The sequence below is a fragment of the Hemicordylus capensis genome, chromosome 5 (assembly GCF_027244095.1).
Source record: "Hemicordylus capensis ecotype Gifberg chromosome 5, rHemCap1.1.pri, whole genome shotgun sequence".
NCBI lineage: Eukaryota > Metazoa > Chordata > Lepidosauria > Squamata > Cordylidae > Hemicordylus > Hemicordylus capensis.
The window spans coordinates 257,012,456-257,033,034 of record NC_069661.1 but is presented as its reverse complement, the minus strand read 5'-3'; the positions used below and the strand labels follow the sequence as shown (position 1 = coordinate 257,033,034).

At 48.2% G+C, this 20,579-nt stretch overlaps 1 protein-coding gene across 1 annotated transcript; it reads left to right on the top strand.

Annotated features, from left to right (window-relative positions):
• Nucleotides 1-19,606, top strand: LOC128325840 (C-type lectin BpLec-like). The gene is made up of 7 exons (XM_053251677.1): nt 1-46; nt 4,275-4,351; nt 7,423-7,520; nt 12,648-12,800; nt 17,386-17,415; nt 17,986-18,097; nt 19,373-19,606. Exons 2-7 carry the CDS (start codon nt 4,285-4,287, stop codon nt 19,438-19,440), a joined length of 528 nt encoding a protein of 175 aa, XP_053107652.1. The 5' UTR covers nt 1-46; nt 4,275-4,284; the 3' UTR covers nt 19,441-19,606.
• The last annotated feature ends 973 nt before the right edge of the window (nt 19,607-20,579 follow it).

Below are 20,579 nucleotides of genomic sequence, written 5' to 3'. Positions count from 1 at the left end.
TTCGCGTCAGGCCAGGCAAGCCAAGCAGAGACAGACAGACGGTCAAGTGAGTAGCCTTCACACTGTGGCCTCTGAGGCTTCCATACTGCGCAGGGCCCACTGTTCTAGCATTGGGGTGCTGCCCACACTGCCTCTGTCCATCTTAAATCCCCTGAAGCAGCTCTGTGGCTGTTAAATATAGCATCAGCATGGAAACATCTCTCTCACATTAGAAATAATGGGAGCGTGTCACTTCTGCATGGACACTATTTTTAGAAGCCACAGAGTTACTCCAGCAGTGTGTTCATGCATATGGTCGAATGGGGGTAGGGGGTGCATAGTATAAAAGCCACTGACTCATCTAGCCCTTTGAGATGTATCTCTGTCAGAGACATGATGCTGCTGCTTCTGACCAAAGGTGATCCAGTTGGCATTGTGTACTTGGACTTCCAACAAGCTTTTGACAAAGTTCCACACCAAAGGCTCTTGCGTAAACTTAGTAATCGTGGAATAAGGGGACAGGTTCATGTGTGGATCGGTAACTGCTTGAAGGACAGGAAACAGAGGGTAGGAATAAATGGACAGTTCTCTAAATGGAGGGAAGGAAGAAGTGGGTTCCCCCAGGGATCTGTACTGGGACCAGTGCTCTTTAACTTGTTCATAGATGATGTAGAAGGATGATGTAGAAGTTAGGGTAAGCGGCAAAGTGCCCAAATTTGCAGACAATACTAAACAATTTCAGGTAGTGCAATCCAAAGCAGACTGTGAGAAACTACAAAAGGATCTCTCCAAACTGGGGGAGTGGGTGACAAAATGGCAAATGCAGTTCAATGTAAGCAAGTGTAAAGTGATGCATTTTGGGGCCACTTCTCCCCCCACTTCACATATACATTGATGGGGTCTGAGCAGTCAGTGACTGACCAGGAGGGACAATCTGGTAGACAGTTCATTGGAAGTGTTGACTCAGTGTGCGACAGATGTGAAAAAGGCCAGTTCCATGCTAAGGATAATTAGGAAGGGGACTGAAAATAAAAATGCAGCTATGATAATGCCCTTTTACAAACCTATGGTGCGGCCACATTGGGAATACTGCATGCAGTTCTGATCACTGTATTTTAAGAAGGACATTCTTGAAGTGGAAAAGTTGCAGAAGAGGGCAACCAAGATGACCAGGGGCCTGGGGCCTGTAAAAGTCCCCCCTTTTACATCAAAACACCACTGCCTTTGCAGTGGAATGGGGCAGCAACGGCGAAGGCTGTGGTGTGTGTGTGGGGGGGGGAGTCCCCCCATTTACGTTAAAGCAGTGGCCGCTGCGTGGAGGAGCGGCAAGGGAGAGCTCCTTCCAGTTCCCCTCCTCCCTCCCCAATGAGTCCATGCCCCCATCGCAGCCCATTTGGGACCCTTCTCCATGTGAGGTGAAAGGTCCAAACCGAGCTGCAACGGGGGGGGCACTCATTTGGGAGGGAGGTGGGGAGCTAGAAGGAGCTCTCCCTTCCCCCCCACCCCCGGCAGCAGCAGTGGACGCTGCTATAAGGTAAATGGGGGAACTCCCACACTCACACCACAACCCTCCCGGATGCAGCTGCCACCACCCCATTCCGCCGTATAGGCAGCTGTGTTTGAATGTAAAGGGGGGGGACTTCCCCTCGTCCCCTGATCCCCACAGCCACCACTGTGTGGCCTTTGCTGCCCCCCATCCCGGCACTGTGGCAGCTTTTAGAAAGAAAATGGGGTGGGGCTTCCCCCTTGCCACCCTGTCTGAGCGCCCTCTCCAGGGGATGGGCTGGGTGTAGGTAGTTATCTCTACAGTACTCTTTGATTCAAGGAGTGCCACGAGGGACAGAGGGTGGGGTGAGAGGTGGCTGCTGGCTTCATGTACTGCAGCTGGAGGGAAATGCAAAGAACTAAAGCCAGAGGGGGGAGTGTAATACTGGCCCAACCGGTGCTGCCGACTCTGCTGTCATCCAGGCAGGCAGCGCCCTGAACCAGACGGGCCCACTAGGAGCTCTCGGCACCGCCCGCTGCCGCGGCTGCCACACAGCAGCAGTTTTTTAGAAGAAAATTAAGATTCAGCTTTCCCCACCCCAAGATTTGCTGCTGCCCCCGGATTTGCCACCATAGACAATTGCCTCCATTGCCTGTGCAGTAATCCACCTATGCCTGGAGCAACTTCCTAACGAGGCCAGGCAGCAGCATCTGGGGCTTTTTAGTTTGGAAAAGAGGAGACTACAGGGAGACATGATTGAGCTGTATAACATCATGCCCAGAGGAGAGAGAGTGGACAGAGAGACATTTTTCTCCCTCTCTCATTCATAACACTAGAACCAGGGGTCACCCCATGAAACAGAAGGCCTGGGAATTTAGGGCCAATAAGAGAAAGCACTTTTTCACACAGCACATAATTAATCTATTTCAGCAACAGGGTGCTTTCCAGGGCGTTTTCTGCCACAGGATGTGGTGATGGCTACTAGCTTGGATGCCTTTAAAAGGGGCTTGGACAAATTCATGGAGGACAGGTCCATCAGTGGCCACTAGTCTGGTGGCTATAGGCCACCTCCAGCCTCAGAGGCACAATGCCTCTAAAGACCAGTTGCAGGAGAGCAACAGCAAGAGAGAGATCTCTTGGGGGGTAGCGGGTACATAGTATAAAAGCCTGATCCAGCAGGGCTGTTATTTTGTTCTCATTACACAATGTGGAATTTTTAAACTACCGCTTTGCAGATGTGATTCCCTATGTTAGCTACCAAGTTGCTACTTTTGCATTATTGTCTTTTAAACTTAGGAAGAAATTTATATTTACTAAACCTTTTTCTAAATTGTAGTTTCAGGTCTAGTCTTACTGTATAAACTATATTTATTGATGTAACTCCAGATAGGAATTTTAGGTCATTATCATTAATTGTATTTTATTAAGAGGTTTTTTCTTTTCTTTTTTAGCCTACTTTCCAGTAGGCTTATGAAATTATCCGGGAGTCCATGTGTGTGTCCGTGTGTCTGTCCCCTACTATCAACTTCACAATGCCTGGACCAATATGAACCAAATTGGGTGCAGTTGTAGGGACACATAGGAACACCTCAAGGGCATAGTTTGTGATGATGTAATCCACCCCAATTCAAGATGGCGGGTGCGTAAACCTTTGATGCACAAGTGGGCTAACTTGTGGACTACTTAACTGATTTGAACCAAATTTGGTACAGTTGTGGTGAGTGACACACAGGGACACCTCAACGGCATAGTTTGTGATGATGTCATCTACCCCGAACAAAGATGGCAGAAACATGAACATTTGAGATGCAATTGGGCTAAGTTGTGAACTGCCTAACTGAGCAGAACCAAATTTGCTACAGGTATAGGAACACATAAGGAGGGCTCAAGAGCATTGTAATGAGGCCATCCACCCTGATTCAAGATGGTTGGTACACAAACATATGAGGTGCAAGTGAGAACCGATTGGGACCAAATGTGGTACTGTTGTAGGGACACATAGGGAGATCTCAAACGCATAGTTTGTGGTGATGTCATCTACCCCAATTCAAGATGGCAGATGCATGGACATTTGAGGCACAAGGGGGCTAATTTGTGAATGGCCTAACTGATTTGGACGAAATTTAGTTCAGTTGTAGGGATAGTGAAAGTAAAGTAGGCAGATTAGTTCTTACTAGAACAACATGTTATGTATTATATGTTATTTATTATTTATGTATTTATTTATTTGATTTTTATACCGCCCTTCCAAGCTGGCTCAGGGCGGTTTACAATTAAAAAACAGAAATGTGTTATGTGTTGTGATGTGATGTGATGTGACGTGACCTGACCTGACCTGACATGACATGACATGATGTAACGTTACGTTATACATAGGAACATAGGAAGCTGCCATAGACTGAGTCAGACCATTGGTCCATCTTGCTCAGTATTGTCTTCACAGACTGGCAGCGGCTTCTCCGAGGTTGCAGGCAGGGATTTCTCTCAACCCTATCTTGGAGATGCTGCCAGGGAAGGGACTTGGAACCTTCTGCTTTTTCCAGAGTGGCTCCATCCCCTGCGGAGGGGAATCCCTTCCAGTGCTCACACATCAAGTCTCCCATTCATATGCAACCAGGGCGGACCCTGCTTAGCTAAGGGATAAGTCATGCTTGCTTCCACCTTTCCTGTTATGTTATGTTATGTTATGTTATGTTATGTTATGTTATGTTTTGAACAGTGGTTACAACAATAAATTTACACACTTACTAGTACACAACTTCTCTGGGTTTAACTGCCCTTCCAACAGTCCTTTCTCCTTTCTCCCCAGGTGCAGAAGAATGGGGCCAATCTCTCCCTTCTATTCCCCCCTTTTTGGCCTCCTGGTCTTCAGCTGCTTCCTGCAAGGTAAGTCTCAACTGGGCCCTCCATGGGTTGTGAGAAGCCAAGATAACTTTTCACTTCAGTACAGGATCTTTTTTTAATGCACAAGGAGACCTGGAGGCTGAAAGCCTATTTAGCGGGGGGTGGGGGTGAGGGTCGGGCTTTCCAAAATACTGAAATCACTCCTAGTCCTGGAATTACCTTTTTGCGGAACAGCCACAGGAAATAGAAGCGATCGTTTTAAAGACAGAAGCATAAGAAGATTTTGCCTCTATTCATCTGTCCCCCCGCCCCCTGTCATGTGGGGCCCAGGGCAATGGCCTGCCTGCACCAACTCAGCAAATCCCACTGAACTCAGTGCTGCTTACATCTGAATAAATCAGTTCTCTGAAAATGTTTTCTACTTTTCCCCAAAACAACCTAATGGCTTCTGTGCTGCTGCTGTGCCTTGGCACAAGTGCATGGACATACTCCAGGTCTGGTTCTGTTTCATTTTTCCCCCTAAATCCCATACATCATAAGCTTGGCAGACAAGAACCTGAGGAATGCCATCTCTGAGCAACGTTCTCAGTCCTGAGCTCCAAAGAGCAGGAGGTGCTCCTGCTGCCTCCGCATTGCCTCTGTGTGTCTGTTCATACATAATTGTGACTCTATATCGTCCCCCTGAATCTGGTGAAGGGAAATGCCAGTTCCTTTCCTGGGGATATCATAGGGCTTTTCCAGGCAACATTAAAGAGATTTGTTATGAAGCAAGTAATCAACTGACAGTGACATTCTTTGGCAGGACAAATAAGTGACCACTATTGCTGCAGCAACAAGGAGCTGCAGAGAAGGCACAAGAAGGCACCTCATCCCAATAAGGTTCCCGTTTCAGTCAGTTACCTAATTCCAAGCCACGCTAATGTGGCCTTTTTATCTTCCAGATGACATTAAGAAGTCCTGTTCCTGGACTGTTCCCAGCACAATTTTCCTTGGCTTCCACACACTTCAGCAGGCTCCTGTTGTCCTTTCCATTGCAAAGTCATCCTCAGTCTGCCCTTATGCACAGCAGGGTCCAGCACAACTCTATGAGCGCCACCTGCTGGCCAGCCCTTGATTTCCATGAAGAACCACCATTTGCCATAAAAGCAGTAATAATTTCTTCATGGAAAGAAGGAGCAACAAATGTCTCTCCTAAAACCGTGCTGGAGCCTGCTCTGTATATGGACAAATATATGGACAAAGTGTGACTTTGCACTGGAAAGGGAAAGACAATGTGCGTGCTGTAGTGTGTGGAAGCCGAGTAAAACCACACTTGGAAGAGGGCAGGAAAAACTCTACAATTCTAATCTGGTCTTTTTCTAGAGGTTTTCAAATAGAGGCTGGATGGCCATAGGGCAGAAATGCTGCTATTCTGGACCAGAAGACTTCCAACTCTAAATTCCTCTTTCTGTGATTCCCAGTCTAGAACATTTGTCCATGAAGTAATAGGTTCACATTTCAGTTTCTGATGTGTTTTCTTCAGTATAGCATTACTTACATGAGAGCAATATATTTTTGCAATTCCAAAACCAGAAATGAGGATACCCCATTAAAAATAACCCCTAACATTTGTATAGTGCTTTATCAGTGTGCAAACTGTGTCACATGCATTATTTTGATGCAATCCTCACAATAACCTCATGAGCTACCAGTCATATTGTTTTCCCCATATTGCAGTTTGAGACTGAGAGGGAGCAACTTGCTTAAGGCCACAATGTATGTTCATGGCAAAGGCAGTATACAAACAAGAAACTTTCTACTTTGCAGTTTGGTTTCTTAGTTACCATAATGCTACATGAATGATCTTGTTGTTGGCCCTTCCAACATCTATAGGACAAATTTGATTTACTCCTGTGGTAGCAAGCATGACTTGTCCCCTTGGCTAAGCAGGGTCCTCCCTGGTTGCATTTGAATGGGAGATTATAAGTGTGAGCACTGGAAGATATATTCCCCTCAGGGGATGAAGCCGCTCTGGGAAGAGCAGAAGGTTTCAAGTTCCCTCCCTGGCAGCATCTCCAAGATAGGGCTGAGAGAGACTCCTGCCTGCAATTTTGGAGAAGCTGCTGCCGTCTGTGTAGACAATACTGAGCTAGATGGACCAATGGTCTGACTCGGTATAAGGCAGCTTCCAATGTTCCTATGAGTTTTTCTAGTGTGTTACATAGAGGACAAGGTTGTGCACAAAGTGAAATTTGCACCCAAGTTTGGTATCGAATTGGCTTGGGTGAAGGCCAACCTGGTGTGGCGCATCGAGGCACCCCCAGAGCCGGGGGAGAGGTGAACACTGCCTTTTAAAGGGAATACTGCAGGCCCTTACCTGCTGCTGCAGCACTCCCTCCAACAGCTGGTGTGCAGTGCTGTGGTGGCAGAGCAGTGGCACACACATGGCCTCCATCCGCAGATGCCATTTTCATGGTCAGCAACACCATTTATTTAACAATCAATCAATCAATCAATAATGGAATGTGTGCATGTGAGGAGCCCCCATGTGCATGCTGGCACCATACTGGTGCCGCACATGGGCTGCTGGTGGGAACGCCACCGAAGCAGGAAGCTGCATGGAGTGGCAGAAAGCAGGTATGGACCTGCTGTATTGCCTTTAAAAGGTGCCACTCAATGCCAACCCCCCACCCCTGCCAATGGCACCTTGGAGCGCAGAACCTGGCCCTCGCCCCAACTGCTTCAGTGTCGAAACTGAACCATTTTCTTTCTGCTTCTCTTGCCTCCTTACACTAGGTAGATTCCCCCTCCCACCAATTCCCCCCATCCTTTGCCTGCTCTGGTCTTTGCTTCTCACCTTTGCAGCCAGCTCCTCTGTCAACCCTTGATTTCCATGAATTTCCACCTTGCTTCTGGGATCTCTTTCCATCACTTCTCATCTTTCTAGAATCCTTTCCCCGGACTCCTCTACCTCCGAATACAACACAGCTTCTGCAGAGCCCACATCCTGCGCGAGGTGCCACATCCCACCCCCACAAGAAGGTTTTAGCCCACCCGCAGTTCAGCTGTGGCCCAGCCCTGATTCACAAGCCACCCAACATTTCATCTCTGATGCCGCTTTCCCCCTTCTCTAGCAGACGCAGCAGTAACAGTGTGTCCTGAAGGCTGGATGTCCTACGAGCGCAATTGCTATCAAGTATTTGCTAATGCATTGAGCTGGAATGATGCAGAGGTAAGGAGGAGCAGGGCTGGGCCAAGCCAGGGGGTGGGCTGCGTTATGAACAGCCTTGTGCCTTGTAACGTGCACCATCAGACCTTACACACTTCAAAACAATGATTCCAACAATCATGTGGGGAGCTGAAAAGTGGGTAAAAATGTGCACATATCCTTTCCCAACACATTAGGCCAGCCTTTCTCAACTATATATCTTCCCTTTTTAGGCATCAATTCCCTCCAGAACAGGGAGTGAGAAAACCCCAAGCCTCGTCCTCAGGGATCAGGAGCTTTCCAGATTACCCGCTAGAACTGTTGCAATATGTTTAGCCTTGGCAGGATCAAATTGAAAACGACCCCCAGAATCTAACGGAAAATGCAGCTACTGTTTTGCAATGGACACACAATGTTATAGCACTAAATCTCGGCGATGAAATCCGAAACAAGGCATCCGAAATGTGAACCACACCCTGCCAACAGTGTAGGGACCATGGAGTCACAACACAGGCAGTATGGAAGCACACTTAGTAGATATGTTGTGACACTGTTGTGGGGGTTAATCTGGAAAGCGCCCAGCCCAGGTGACACCTCATTTATTGAACATGTATATATACTGCCTGTAACTACATCAAATACTCATTTCTGCCTCTTCCCATAAGAAGGCAGGGATCCCAGAAAAAACTTCTAGGGAATCCAAATCAGTTCCTGCATGGGAGCCATGTTTAGCCTACTTTGCAAAGGGCAGAGGGCTTATGAGACCACCATAGCCCTGAATGCACATACATTCAACACCCATACAACATGTGTACACTACACACAGGTACAGTTCTGTACATGAGTAAATTCATTCACATGTAATGTTGAATGTAGGTACAGAAGTATGCTTCCTATCTGTATCATGCATTTGAAGGGCCTGTATCCAGGTTTACTTTTATGAGGAACACAGGTACAGTCATTCACACAAACACAGGTACATGTGTACAAACATCTGTACACACATACAACATAATGTCTGAATCGGACTCATGTCTCTGTGTGTGTCCATGTTACCATGATGTGTCCCCTTATAGTAATACATAAGAACATAAGAACAGCCCTGCTGAATCAGGCCCAAGGACCGTCCTGTTTCACACAGCAGCCCACAAAATGCCTCTGAGAAGCCCACAGGAAAGAGGTGAGGGCATGCCCCCTCTCCTGCTGTTGCTCCCCTGCAATTGGCACACAGAGGAATCTTGCCTCTGAGGCTGAAGGTGGCCTATACCCACCAGACTAGTAGCCATTGATAGACCTGTCCTCCATGAATTTGTCCAAGCCCCTTTTAAGGCCATCCAAGCTAGTGGCCATCACCACATCCTGTGGCAGAAAATTCCATAGATTAATTATGTGATGTGTAAAAAAGTACTTCCATTTGTCAGTCATAAAATTCCCAGCCTTCAGTTTCATGGTATGACCCCTGGTTCTAGTGTTGTGAGAGAGGGAGAAAAAAGTCTCTCTGTCCACTCTCTCTAAAGGTAAAGTGTGCCATCGAGTCGGTCCCTAATTGTCTCCTTGCATTTCCTTTGCCAGAGTTTATGTTCCTTTCTGTGACAATGGTCTCTAATCCCCAGTGGTTCTACAACTCTGACAGCTTGCACCACCAGGTCCTGGGAACCACTCAGGATTAAATCCAATGTCATATTCTCTCTGGTTGGTTCTGCAACCAACTGTTCTACAACACAGTCATTTAGCATGTCTAGAAATGTGGCTTCATTGCCATTACTTGAATGTGAATTTACTCAATTGATGTGTGGGTAATTGAAGTCACTCATTATTACAATTCTGTCTCTCTTTGATGCCTCTCTGATTTGCTTCTCCAACTCCAGGTCACACAGCATTTTGATCCGGAGGGCGATAGTAATACATTTCCTTTCAGTCCTTGTATTGTCACCCATAATGACTCTATGGAGGACTCTAGTACCTGTAGGTTTTCTACCTTGTTAGATTCTATCCTTTAATATACAGTGCTACTCCACCCCCATTCCTCCCCTCCCTGTCCTTCCTGTAGAGTTTCTATCCAGGAGTAACAGTGTCCCCCTGGTTCTCACCGTTCCACCAGGTTTCCGTTCTGCCCACTACCGGTATATCTATGTTTTCATTAGCCACCAAACACTCCAGCTCAGAAGTTTCTGGCATTGGTATATAAATACCTATGTGCCAAGTCTCTTACATGATGTATGTATGTATTTATTTATTTAACTTATATACTGCCCAAACTTTCGTCTCTGGGCGGTTAAAATAAAAACAATTAGAATACATATAAAAGTTAAAACAATGCAACAATTTAAAAACAGCCATAAAATTAAAACCAGACAGTTTTTAAAAGCTGGGAAAGCTTGGGTGAAAAGATGGGTTTTCAGGTGTTTTTTAAAAATTGCCAGAGATGGGGAGGATCGTATCTCAGCAGGGAGCGCATTCTCCAATCTCGGGGCAGCGACCGAGAAGGCCCGTCTCTGTGTAGCCACCAAACGAGTTGGCAGTTCCTGGAGACGGATCTCCTCAGATGACCTCAGTGGGCGGTGGGGCTCATAGCGAAGAAGACACTCTCTTAAATACCCAGGTTCTATGCCATTTAAGGCTTAATAAGTTATAACTAGCACTTTGGAGTAATGTGGTCTCTCCGAGATGACCCAGTGACCAATGTTGGTGTGTGCCGTCTCCCTTGCTGTCACTTGACCTTTTTAACCCCCGTCATGTGTTTCCATCTGCTCTACTCCTGGTTCTACTCTGCCCACCTGCTTTATCTGAAACATTTACACCCTCACACCTTAGGGGAGTTTGCTTGCTGAACCAGGTACCACCCTGCTCCTGTTAGCAATCCTCCAGGCGTCATTTTAAAAGTTGCTGTGTGACCTTTTTATTTTAAGCACCAGCAGTCTGGTTCCATCTTGGTTCAAGTGCAGCCTGTCCCTTTTGTACAGGCTTCACTTTCCCCAAAATGTATCCCAGTGCCTAACAAATCGAAACCCCTCCTCCCGGCACCACTGACACATCAAAGCATTGAGACCTCTCAGATCCACCTATCTCAATGTCCCTGTGCGTGGAACAGGTAGCACTTCAGAGAACACTACCTTAGGGGTCCTGGAATTCAATATTTTACCTAGCAGCCTAAATTTGGCTTCCAGGACCTCCTGACTGCATTTCCCAACATCATTGGTGCCAATGTGCACCACAACAGCTGACCTCCCCAGAACTGCCTAACAGCCTATTTAGATATTGTGTGACATCCACAACCTTCGCACAGGCAGGCAAGTCACCATGCAGTCTACACATAGGTCACAAACCCTATGCCCCTAATGAGCTAATCACCCACTGCTAGGACACCCCCAACCCATGGAGGAGTATCCTCTGTGCGAGATGATATGTGTGCATCACTCAAGGAAGGGATCCATTCTAAGGGAGCATGCCCCACTTCCTCAGACTGATGTCCTCTTTCCTTGAGACCTTCATTCTCCTTTAATATACAGTGCTACTCCACCCCCATTCCTCCCCTCCCTGTCCTTGGATGCCTCTGCAGTCAGCCTTGGATGCCTCTGTCCCTTAGAGTTTCACCCACATATCTCTCTGCCTTCCTGAGCTTCTCCAGGTTAGTCACCTTGACATGCTTGTTCCTTTAGAGCCAGGAGCTCTATGTACCAAATACACACCCACAACCTTTGCCCCTCAGGCAGATAGCCATACATGTAACACTTCATGCAATTCACTGGGAACCCCCCTCCCCTGCTGGAATTCTACATTCATAACTGGTTTAATTGGCAGTTTATAATATATAGAGCGTGTTTACTTGAAAACTGGGTCTTAGCTGCAGTTGTCTGTCTTTCAAGGAAATTACAAAAGTGGTGTAGCACTCACCATCTCCACATGCTGAGTGTCTCCTTTGTTATAAACGGGGACCACTTCTGTGCCTCCCCCCACACACTCCTCCACTAGCCTTCTCTCCAAACTCCTTCGATATCTGTTTGCAAACTCCTGTTCACAATGTTCTGGGGAGCAAAGCTCCTCTGGTCTGAGTCTTGTCTTCACAAGAGCTGCTTCCAAACTGAGTCACTTCAGAAATCTTCCCTTCCCACAAGCTGTGTGACCCTCCTGGAGCTAATCCCTCACCCAAACAATCTGCCCGGTCAAAAACACAAACCTCTAGCCAGCCAGAAATCAAACCCTAGAAACGACTAGTCCTAACAAACTTAGCTTGTCTTTTCCCCCTTGCTTTCTTGTTGATTTATTTATTTATACATTTGCTTCCTTGCTGTCTTCTTTAGGAGAGAAATCAAATGTTTGCTGCCTCCCCGGTCTGAGCCTTGTCTTCTCAAGGCTTGTCTTGTCATGCTTGCATTTACAATCTGATACAGACCAAATTCACAGCAACAAAGGGTTCCTAGAGGCCCCCAACAAGGGTTGGTTTTTGTTTGTCTGTTTGTTTGTCCACCCACCCACCATCTTGTTTCAAGATTGCCCCCATTCAAAGTACAAGTAATACCCTTTATCTCCCATGTGTGGAGAGCTAGATAAAAACCAAATTCTTTCAAGATGGAAGGTGGTGGCCTCCCAGTTACCTGCTGACGCTGCCCTTCCTCACCCCACTGAAGCATGCTGTTCATTTTGCCTTCCTTGTCCTCTTCTCTCCCCTCTTCCCCTCCCTGGCATGTGTCCCTGACCCCACTGTCACCACCACTGTCTCCGTGGCATGGCCTGAGAATGCTCAGCACCCACCTGCAGATGGGAAGGGAGTGAACTCTTGTCCTTCACCTCAGGCACCCACATGTCTTGGACTCATTCTGCACAACAGGGTTCTTTAAGGAAACTCCTTCAAGGAGGTTTTTTGAAATATGATTTTCCTTTTACAAAAGCTCAGTTATACTCCTGGAACAAAGTTAAAGATACAATAAGTCCAAGAATCCCCCCTGTAGCCTCTTCTATATAGAAAGAATGATTATTTTAGGCTTCAAAAAACTCACTTTGATGTGAGTAAAATTAGTATGGTTTTGTGATATAAGAAAGCAAAACTGATGTATGAAGAGCGAATGATGAGGGAGGGTTAAGAAGTACCATGAATGAGAGGCCCCCCCGTGTTCTCTGCAGTGAAACCCCTTTGTTCTTTGTCCCTCCCAGACAGAGTGCCAGGCCATCAACCCAAGCAGCCATCTTGCCTCTATCCTTAGTCAGCAAGAAATGAACACGGTAGCCAAACACATCTCCTCGACCCATGGGAATGTGGGTTATGTCTGGATTGGCCTCTTTGATCCCGCCGGTCATGCTTCTAAGGTGAGTGTGGGCAGTCTTGGCTTCTCTTTCCTCTCAACGTTCAGGGACTGTGGAGACTGCAGCCTAAAAGGGGAGGGAGAAGAAGCCGAGGGAGGGAAAGAGCAAAGCTCGTGTGGAGGAGGAGAGGGGAGAAGGGCAGCAGACACATGAACCTCCATCTTCCCAGGATCCACCTGCAACCCCACCTTGTGGCACAGGACCCCATTTGAATTGTTCCCATAGAGCAAGGGTTCCCAACTTGTGGTGCCTTCCAGTGTTGCTGAACTACAACTCCCATAAATTGTAGCTGGGGATGATGGGAGTTGTAGTCGAGTAACATCTAGAATATCACAGGCTAGGAACCCCTGCCACAAATGACCGCTGCCCTCTCTGGGCTGACCCAATGGAACGGAGGCACGCAGGGTGCTTCTGCCTTTAGCAGGCCTCAGAAGAGGGGGGCCCAGGTATGGCCGCCTTGTGGGGGTGGGGCTGCTCCGGCCAACATCCCCTCTTTGGGGTGGCTCCCAGAGGTGCAGGCACGCTGCCTCCCTTTGCGTTGGTGCCTTGGTCCCAATCCATCAGGCAAGGAGAGATTCATTGGCAGCCCGGCCCTGAAGACAGTTGAGGAGAACAAGGCTGCGTGGCTTCCAACACGGGAGAAAGGCATTCTTCTCTGGGAATCTGGATGCCTGAAATTCTCCAGCAAATATGCTAGATGATCAGATCAGACTAGAGCACGCCCATTTTGCGTTTGAAGGTTAAAGACAATTCTTATCCCAGATGCGTATTATACAAATATGAATACAATTAATATTCATATATTTGTCATATAACAAAAGTTCCCAAAGCAGTTTACATATACATACATACATAAAATGGCTCTCTGACCCCAAAGGGCTCTGACCCCAAAGGGCTCACAATCCAAAAAAGAAACCTAAGATAGACATCAGCAATGGCCACTGGAAGGATGCTGTGCTAGGGATGGAGAGGGCCAGTTGCTCTCCCCTGCTTTAAAAAAAGGGGGGGGGATCACCACTTTAAAAGGTGCCTCTGCTCAGTTAGCAGCAGAGGATATTCAAACGCTGGATTCAAAACCTGTGGCCAGAGTGGAAACTCCATGTGGCAAGGATGTCTGCATTAGTTTCAGCTGGAGCAGATTCTCCTCTGCATTTGGTCAGCTGCAGCCTTCTGTACCTTGAATGCTCTGAGCCGTCTACTCCAGCTGGTGGAGTGTTTGAGTATTTTCAAGGGGGAGAACTGGTCTTGCAGCATCAAATGTGAATTGTTCCCTTAGCTAAGCAGGGTCTACCCTTGTTTGCATTTAGATGGGTGACTGCAAATGAGCCCTGTGTCTGCTATAAGATATTCCCCTTAGGGGATGAGACCATAGCTGAGTGGAAGAGCATCCACTTGCATGCAGAAGGTCCTAGGTTCAATCCCTGGCAGTATCTCCAGGTATGGCTGGGAAATACTTCTGCCCGAAACCTTGGAGAGCTGCTGCCAGTCAGTGTAGACCAGGGATTCTCAAAATTTGGTCCCCAGACGCTGTTAGACTTCAACTCCCATAATCCCCAACCAAAGGCCACTGGGGCTGGGGATTATGAGAGTCCAATTACATCTGGGGACGCGAAGTTGAGAATCTCTGGTGTAGCCAATACTGAGCTAGATGGACAAAGAGTCTGACCCAGCAGAAGGCAGCTTCCTATGTGCAAAGATCCCAGGAAGGTTAGGGAAGAGTTAAGGAATTCTTGGTTTGCAGGCCTACCCCCTAACAGGTTCAGGGGCCTACTTAGGGATGCTTACCAAAGGGCCCCTGAAACCCTGGGGCAGACACTCTGAGATGGGTCTCGCGATCAGTGAGACCTGGTTTGGGAAGGTAAGCGGAGAGAGCGGGCTAAGCCTGCTCTCCCCACAGACGAGCAGGGCGGGAGCCCTGGGCGGCCAGATCAGCTGCCCACATGACTGCCGGCTCCATGACTGAGCTGGGGGGGCTGGGAGGATCGTGGGCCGCATGGCCCCCGGAAGCTCCAGTATGCCCTGCATGAGCGCGCAGGGCATACTGGAGAGACCCCCGGAGCTGGGAGGTGGTTTTTCGCCTCCCCTCTGGTGGCCTACTCATGAGTAGCCATGGCGCAGAGCCACTCTGGCTACTCACAATTTTAAAAACCAGGTTTGTGGTGCACTCACTCCGCAAACCCGGTTTAAGGGGAGAGGTTGTTTGGTGGGTTAACCGCCGGAAGGCAACTAGGCTCACCTGCGAGTCTGGTGGCTCCCACGATCAGCCGAAATCAGGCTAGGCTCCCCAAGCCCAATTCCGGCTGATTGTGGGAATAGCCTTTCTGTCCTGCTGCCTTCTGATGTGTGAACACGAGGCTGCTCTCCAAGGTCTCCAGACGCTGAAACATTCCCAACATCCAGTGGGGTCCTATGAATACTGCTGAAGCTCTTCTTCCAAGATCTGCTAAGCCGTGCAGTGGCGGGGGGGTGGGTGTTTCCCCAGGTGTGCTGTTGCCACAAACCACCCCTCTGGACACGTACAGCTGTTTAAGTGGCACAGCAGGAGCACCTTGCTGTCGTGCTGTGATGGTCCGCCTGCAACGTTTATTTGCTTCGAGCTAGGATGCCTTACGGCTCTTCCAGACAGAGGATGTTTTCTGACTGGGTGAGCAAGCCTAACCGGTGGGAAGCCGTCCTCCTTTTCCAAACAGTAGCCTGGGAAGTGAGTGGATTTGGTGCCAGGGAAGCGATGGACCCCATTGCTCAGCAACCTCCCCCCACATCTGGTACCTCGTTCCCCCCAAGATCTGCTTCCAACACTTACGGCAAAGGCTCAATTCAGCTGAGGAGAGCCTCCTCTGGCAGCAGCCCAAGAGGCCACGGCCCTGAGCCAGCTTGCCTAGCAGCACATCCCAAACAGATGGCCCTAAGGTACCAGTGCAGATCTCCGCTATGGAGGAGATGCCTCTGGTCATTCACTGCGGGGGGGGGGAGGCCCTCTGCACAAGCACAGAGGCACTCCCTTTCACTCCACAGATTATCCCAACCCCAGCACTGAAAAATAAGAAGAATCCTGCAAATAAATAAATAAAGCAAGCAAGCAAGCAAACACCTGGGAGTTATTCACAAATGGCTTCATGCTGCAAAGTAGATGTTGAGTGAAGCCACTTTGAAATACACTCGAGGCATCTGAGGGAAGCAACCCCTCTCCTCTGTTCTCGGGGGCTTTTTTGGAAACAGTTTGCATTGCATGCCTCCTTCTAGCCAAGGGGGCCGGGGGGAGAGAAAGAGAAAGAGAGAGCGAGAGAGCACTCCTTGGATAGGAACACAATGACTCTCTGTCAGTGCCTCTCTATTTGCTCCAGCATTTTCAGAAAAACTCCCTTAAAACCAGCATTTTAATAATCCAGAAATACATCGAGATAAGCTAGAAATCGGAAGACAAAGCCAGATTTGTGTGCAGAGTGCTTCCAAGGATCTTGAATGGACTTTGGGGTCGGTTTGGCTGGTATGTGAATGCACTCACTATCTTCAGGAGGAGATTCAGGGTAGCAGCCCTGTCTGTAAAGCCTCCTGGCAGACTAAAACATTCTCAGAGCATGATTTGTGGCTGTTATTGTTGTCTGGTTGGAAATAGGAACATAGGAACAAAGGAAGCTGTCATATACTGAGTCAGACCATATGTCCATCTAGCTCAGTGTTGTCTTCACAGACTGGCAACGGCTTCTCCAAGGTTGCAGGCAGGAATCTTGTCTCCCAGCCCTATCTTGGAGATGCTGCCCGGGAGGGAACTCGGGACCTTCTGCTCTTCCCAGATCGGCTCCATCCCCTGAGGGGAAGATCTTGCAGTGCTCGCACATCAAGTCTCCCATTCATATGCAACCAGGGCAGACCCTGCTTAGCTAAGGGGACAAGTCATGCTTGCTACCACCAAACCAGATCTCCTCTTCAAAGAGAGGACTAAACAATCCAAGTGTACTGAACAATCCAAGGTGGTTTAGTACAATAAGCAAGTAAGGAAGAGGTGTTCCTTATACATGGTGATAAAGGTCAGAAAGATTCAGTAGAATGTTGTCTCATGTGAATGCAGGGGTGTGGCCAGGTCAGAGTGGGCCCTAGGAGAAGACTGTGAAGACGGGTCCCTGCCCTGTCCCTCCACCACCACCACTGCGCCTTCTTCAGAGAGGCAAGAGAAGGGCAAACTATTGCCCCGCTGGAGCCCCCCCCCCACGGGCCCAGAGACACTGGCCCCTGCTTTGTTAAATTATACACCCCTGGGCTAACATGGAATGCTAGACATTGACACCTTCATGCAGATGTTTTACAGTGTCCAAAAGACTGGACGGTGCTTATCTATGGCATAGGATTATGTGAGCAGGGTAGAGTTTAGTGATGAAACACTGGATCCCTCTGATCCAATGAGTGAGACTTGGATCACACTCTGACAGTCACATATATTTTTGCTAACTGAAGAGGACCATTTTTCACACTAACCTGGCAAATGCTTTTTTGTGTTATAGTTTTAATTCAGCATTTTCTTTTTACCCCTTATCTGTTTATCCAACTTTTTCTCGCATGCCCCATTATGCACTCCGCCTGACCATCACAGCACAAGGGGAAAAGAAAACGGCAAACAGCAGTAAGTTCTCAGTGCATCCCAAATGTGTCTTTATCTATTTCCTGTAGGCTTGCTCAGATCAAAATGTGTCTTCCTTTAAAAATATGTGCCAGCCAGGATGCTGAGCAGAAGCTGGAAGGCCGGGCAGAATAATAAAACCCATCAACATAAGAAGGAGGGCAGCCAAACTGTCCTTTCTGGGGAGCTGGATCCAGCGCTATTGAGCACCCACAGAGAATCACCACAGAGTCATCTGCACAGTGACTCATAGGTGACCCCTCCCATGGATACAGGGCAGGAAGCAGAGCGTCTCCAGAAAATAACTGGGGCCCCTCTGTTCCGGCCACAGAACAGAGCAATAAGATTCGTGTAACCAGCTGTATCTTTCTTTGAATTTGCTTGGCAATTCTGGAGTCCTGCCAATTAGCCCAGAGACTCAGGATGCTCTTCTTCTGTAGCCTGGGAAGGACTTTCCCCCACTATGAGCACTGGAGGGCAGGTCCTGTCCTCAGGATAACAGGAAGAGGGGAGGAAGGGATCCTCTTCCTCCTTCAGCAAAGTCTCTGATACTTCTCCCCACTTTGTCTACAGAACAGACGATGGAAGTGGACAGATTCCTCGGCCGTCCTTTTTCTTTCTTGGGCACCTGGGCAACCCGACAACAGTGATAAAAGGGAGTATTGTGCTGCCTTACTACATCAAGGTGAGGTGATGTTTTTGCCACATGTGTCCAGGAGCTGACATTCTGGAGTGTTTTGCATTCATAGTTTGATCCTTCTCTTAGGTTTCAGAGAACAAGACATATGTAAGCAGACCTGTAAGAGTCCCTTTTCCCACATATTACTGGACTTCACTTATCTGTGGGATAAATCTCTCTTGATATGACCCAACCTTGCCTCCCCCCAATTTCCACTTTCGAAACCTCCTTTGATATTTGCCCCCCTTAAGAAAATGCCTTCAACTGCTTCAGCCACTCAGCTCAAAGACAATTTTCTCCCTCTTTCCATGGCTCCCATTTCATCCAGGGTGGGCAGCTATTAGAAGAAATTAACATTCTGGGTTTCAGGCACAGTCGGCTGTGTAAGCATCATCCATAGATGCACTCTTTAGAAATACAGGTATGTGATAGAAGAGGCAGTCAAAAACTGTCATGTGAAAACAGGCGTGGCAATCTAAATCACCCTGGCGTGTTCCAGACTAGACCCTACAATGGGGTCAGGACGCATCTCGGAAGTGGGCTTCCACACTTCCTGTGTCGTGACACCACAGTCCCTTCACGGACAGCAGGGTGCCGTCCACATTTCCAATGCCTTGTTGCGAATGTAATCACTGCGATATAGAGCAAGGATGTTGCATATCCGGCATAAAAAAGTTGTTGTTTTTTCGGGTTGTCAGTTGCTGCGAGACTGCTCCCCCTGCTGTTTATGTCCCAAATTGCCCAAACAGAGCAAACGGACTTGCCCAAACAGAGGCATTTTGCTGATGATGAGCAGCTAGGCTGGAAAGCACCCCACTGAGCCAGGTGCTCCCCACTCACTTCCCCCTTCCCGAACCCTGGCCCTAAGCACCACCTTATGCACCACCAACATTTTAGACTAACCTGCTGTTGATGCAGGTCCTTCAAACAAGGCTCGTCCTGGAGATTTTTCTCTGCTCCAGGGCAGGGGATGATGGGTGTCACTACACACAAGTGATGAATGAGTCCTAGTCACCCAAAGGAGCCTTCTACCGAGTCAGACCATTGGTCCATCTAGCTCAGTATTGTCTGCACAGACTGGCAGTGGCTTCTCCAAGGTTGCAGGCAGGAGTCTCTCTCTCAGCCCTGACTGGAGATGCTGCCATGGAGGGCAACTGGAACTTCCTGCATGCAATCATGCAGATGCTCTTCCCAAAGTGGCCCCATCCCTTGAGGGGAATATCTTCCAGCTGGGTCAATAGGAGTCAAAGTGATATTAATTGATCTGTTCTTGTCTTCTAGATTACACAAAATGGAGGGATGACATTTGTGAAGCGAAGCATCCCTACCTGTGCAGGTTTCCTTTGTGAAGTCAGCCAGTCATCAGGGCTTCGACATGGTCACGACCTGGGGCAATGGGACTACTCAACCCGAGGATCCTTCCTTCCAGGGGATTCCCACTTCCTTCCATCTATTACTCCAGTGCCCCAGCCCCATGGAGTGGCTATGGGTCATGCTTTCTCTTTTCTGTGCTGTGGAACCAATACACTCACTTCCAAATACATGCGTGTCTCTGACTTCTGTCTCTGTCTCCTTTAATCCATCCAAAAATCTCAGCACCTCTGGCTGAACCTCTTTGAGCTTCAGATCTATTTGCATTTTTTCCTCTAAGGTGCCTGGGTTTAGGGGTGTGCATGAATTGGTTTTTTCATTTTGATTTGTACCCAAATGGAAACACCCCCAATTTGTTTTGAGTCTGAATCTGACCCAACCGAATCACCCCAGATTCTATTTGTACCCAAATTCTCCAATCCAAATCGATTTGGATTTTTTAAAAAAGAGTCCCAGGGCCAAATGAGTGGGATGGGTGGTATTGCCCAATGGGTGGAAGCTACCACCCAAATTTCAAAGAAATTGGGCAAAGGGATGACTTTTAAACAATTTTTGAAGTTTACGTGTTGTTAAGCTTTTCCCAATAGATAATAATGGGGATTTCCAGAAGCCTTATAGCTCCATGTGGGGGCACCAGGGTGGCCCAGAGCGGGTTGTGGTGGGTGGTAGTGCTCAATGGGTACAAGGAAGCTACCACCCAGATTTCAAAGGAATTGGGCAAAGGGCTGATTTTTAAAGAATTTCTGAAGTTGGCATGTCTTTGGGGCAGATTTGAGGCAGCAAAGGGGTTTGGGGGACAAAAGAGTGGGTCAGATGGTAGTGCCCCAATGGGTGCCTGCTACCATCCAGATTTCAAACAAATTGGTGAAAGGGGTGGTTTTTAAACAATTTCTAAAGTTTGTGCAGCTTTAAGCTTTCCCCCCATAGGGAATAATGGGGATCTCAGCAGCCCCATAACTCCACTTGGGGGGCACCAGGGTGGCCCAGAGCGAGTGGCACATAGGGTGCCAACGACCCCCAACCCCACAAGGCCATGGCCCATTGGGTTTTGCTGCTTCTGAGATGTTCTGAAGTGCACCAGGGTTAAGGGAACACTTACGCCCCTAACCCTGGCTCA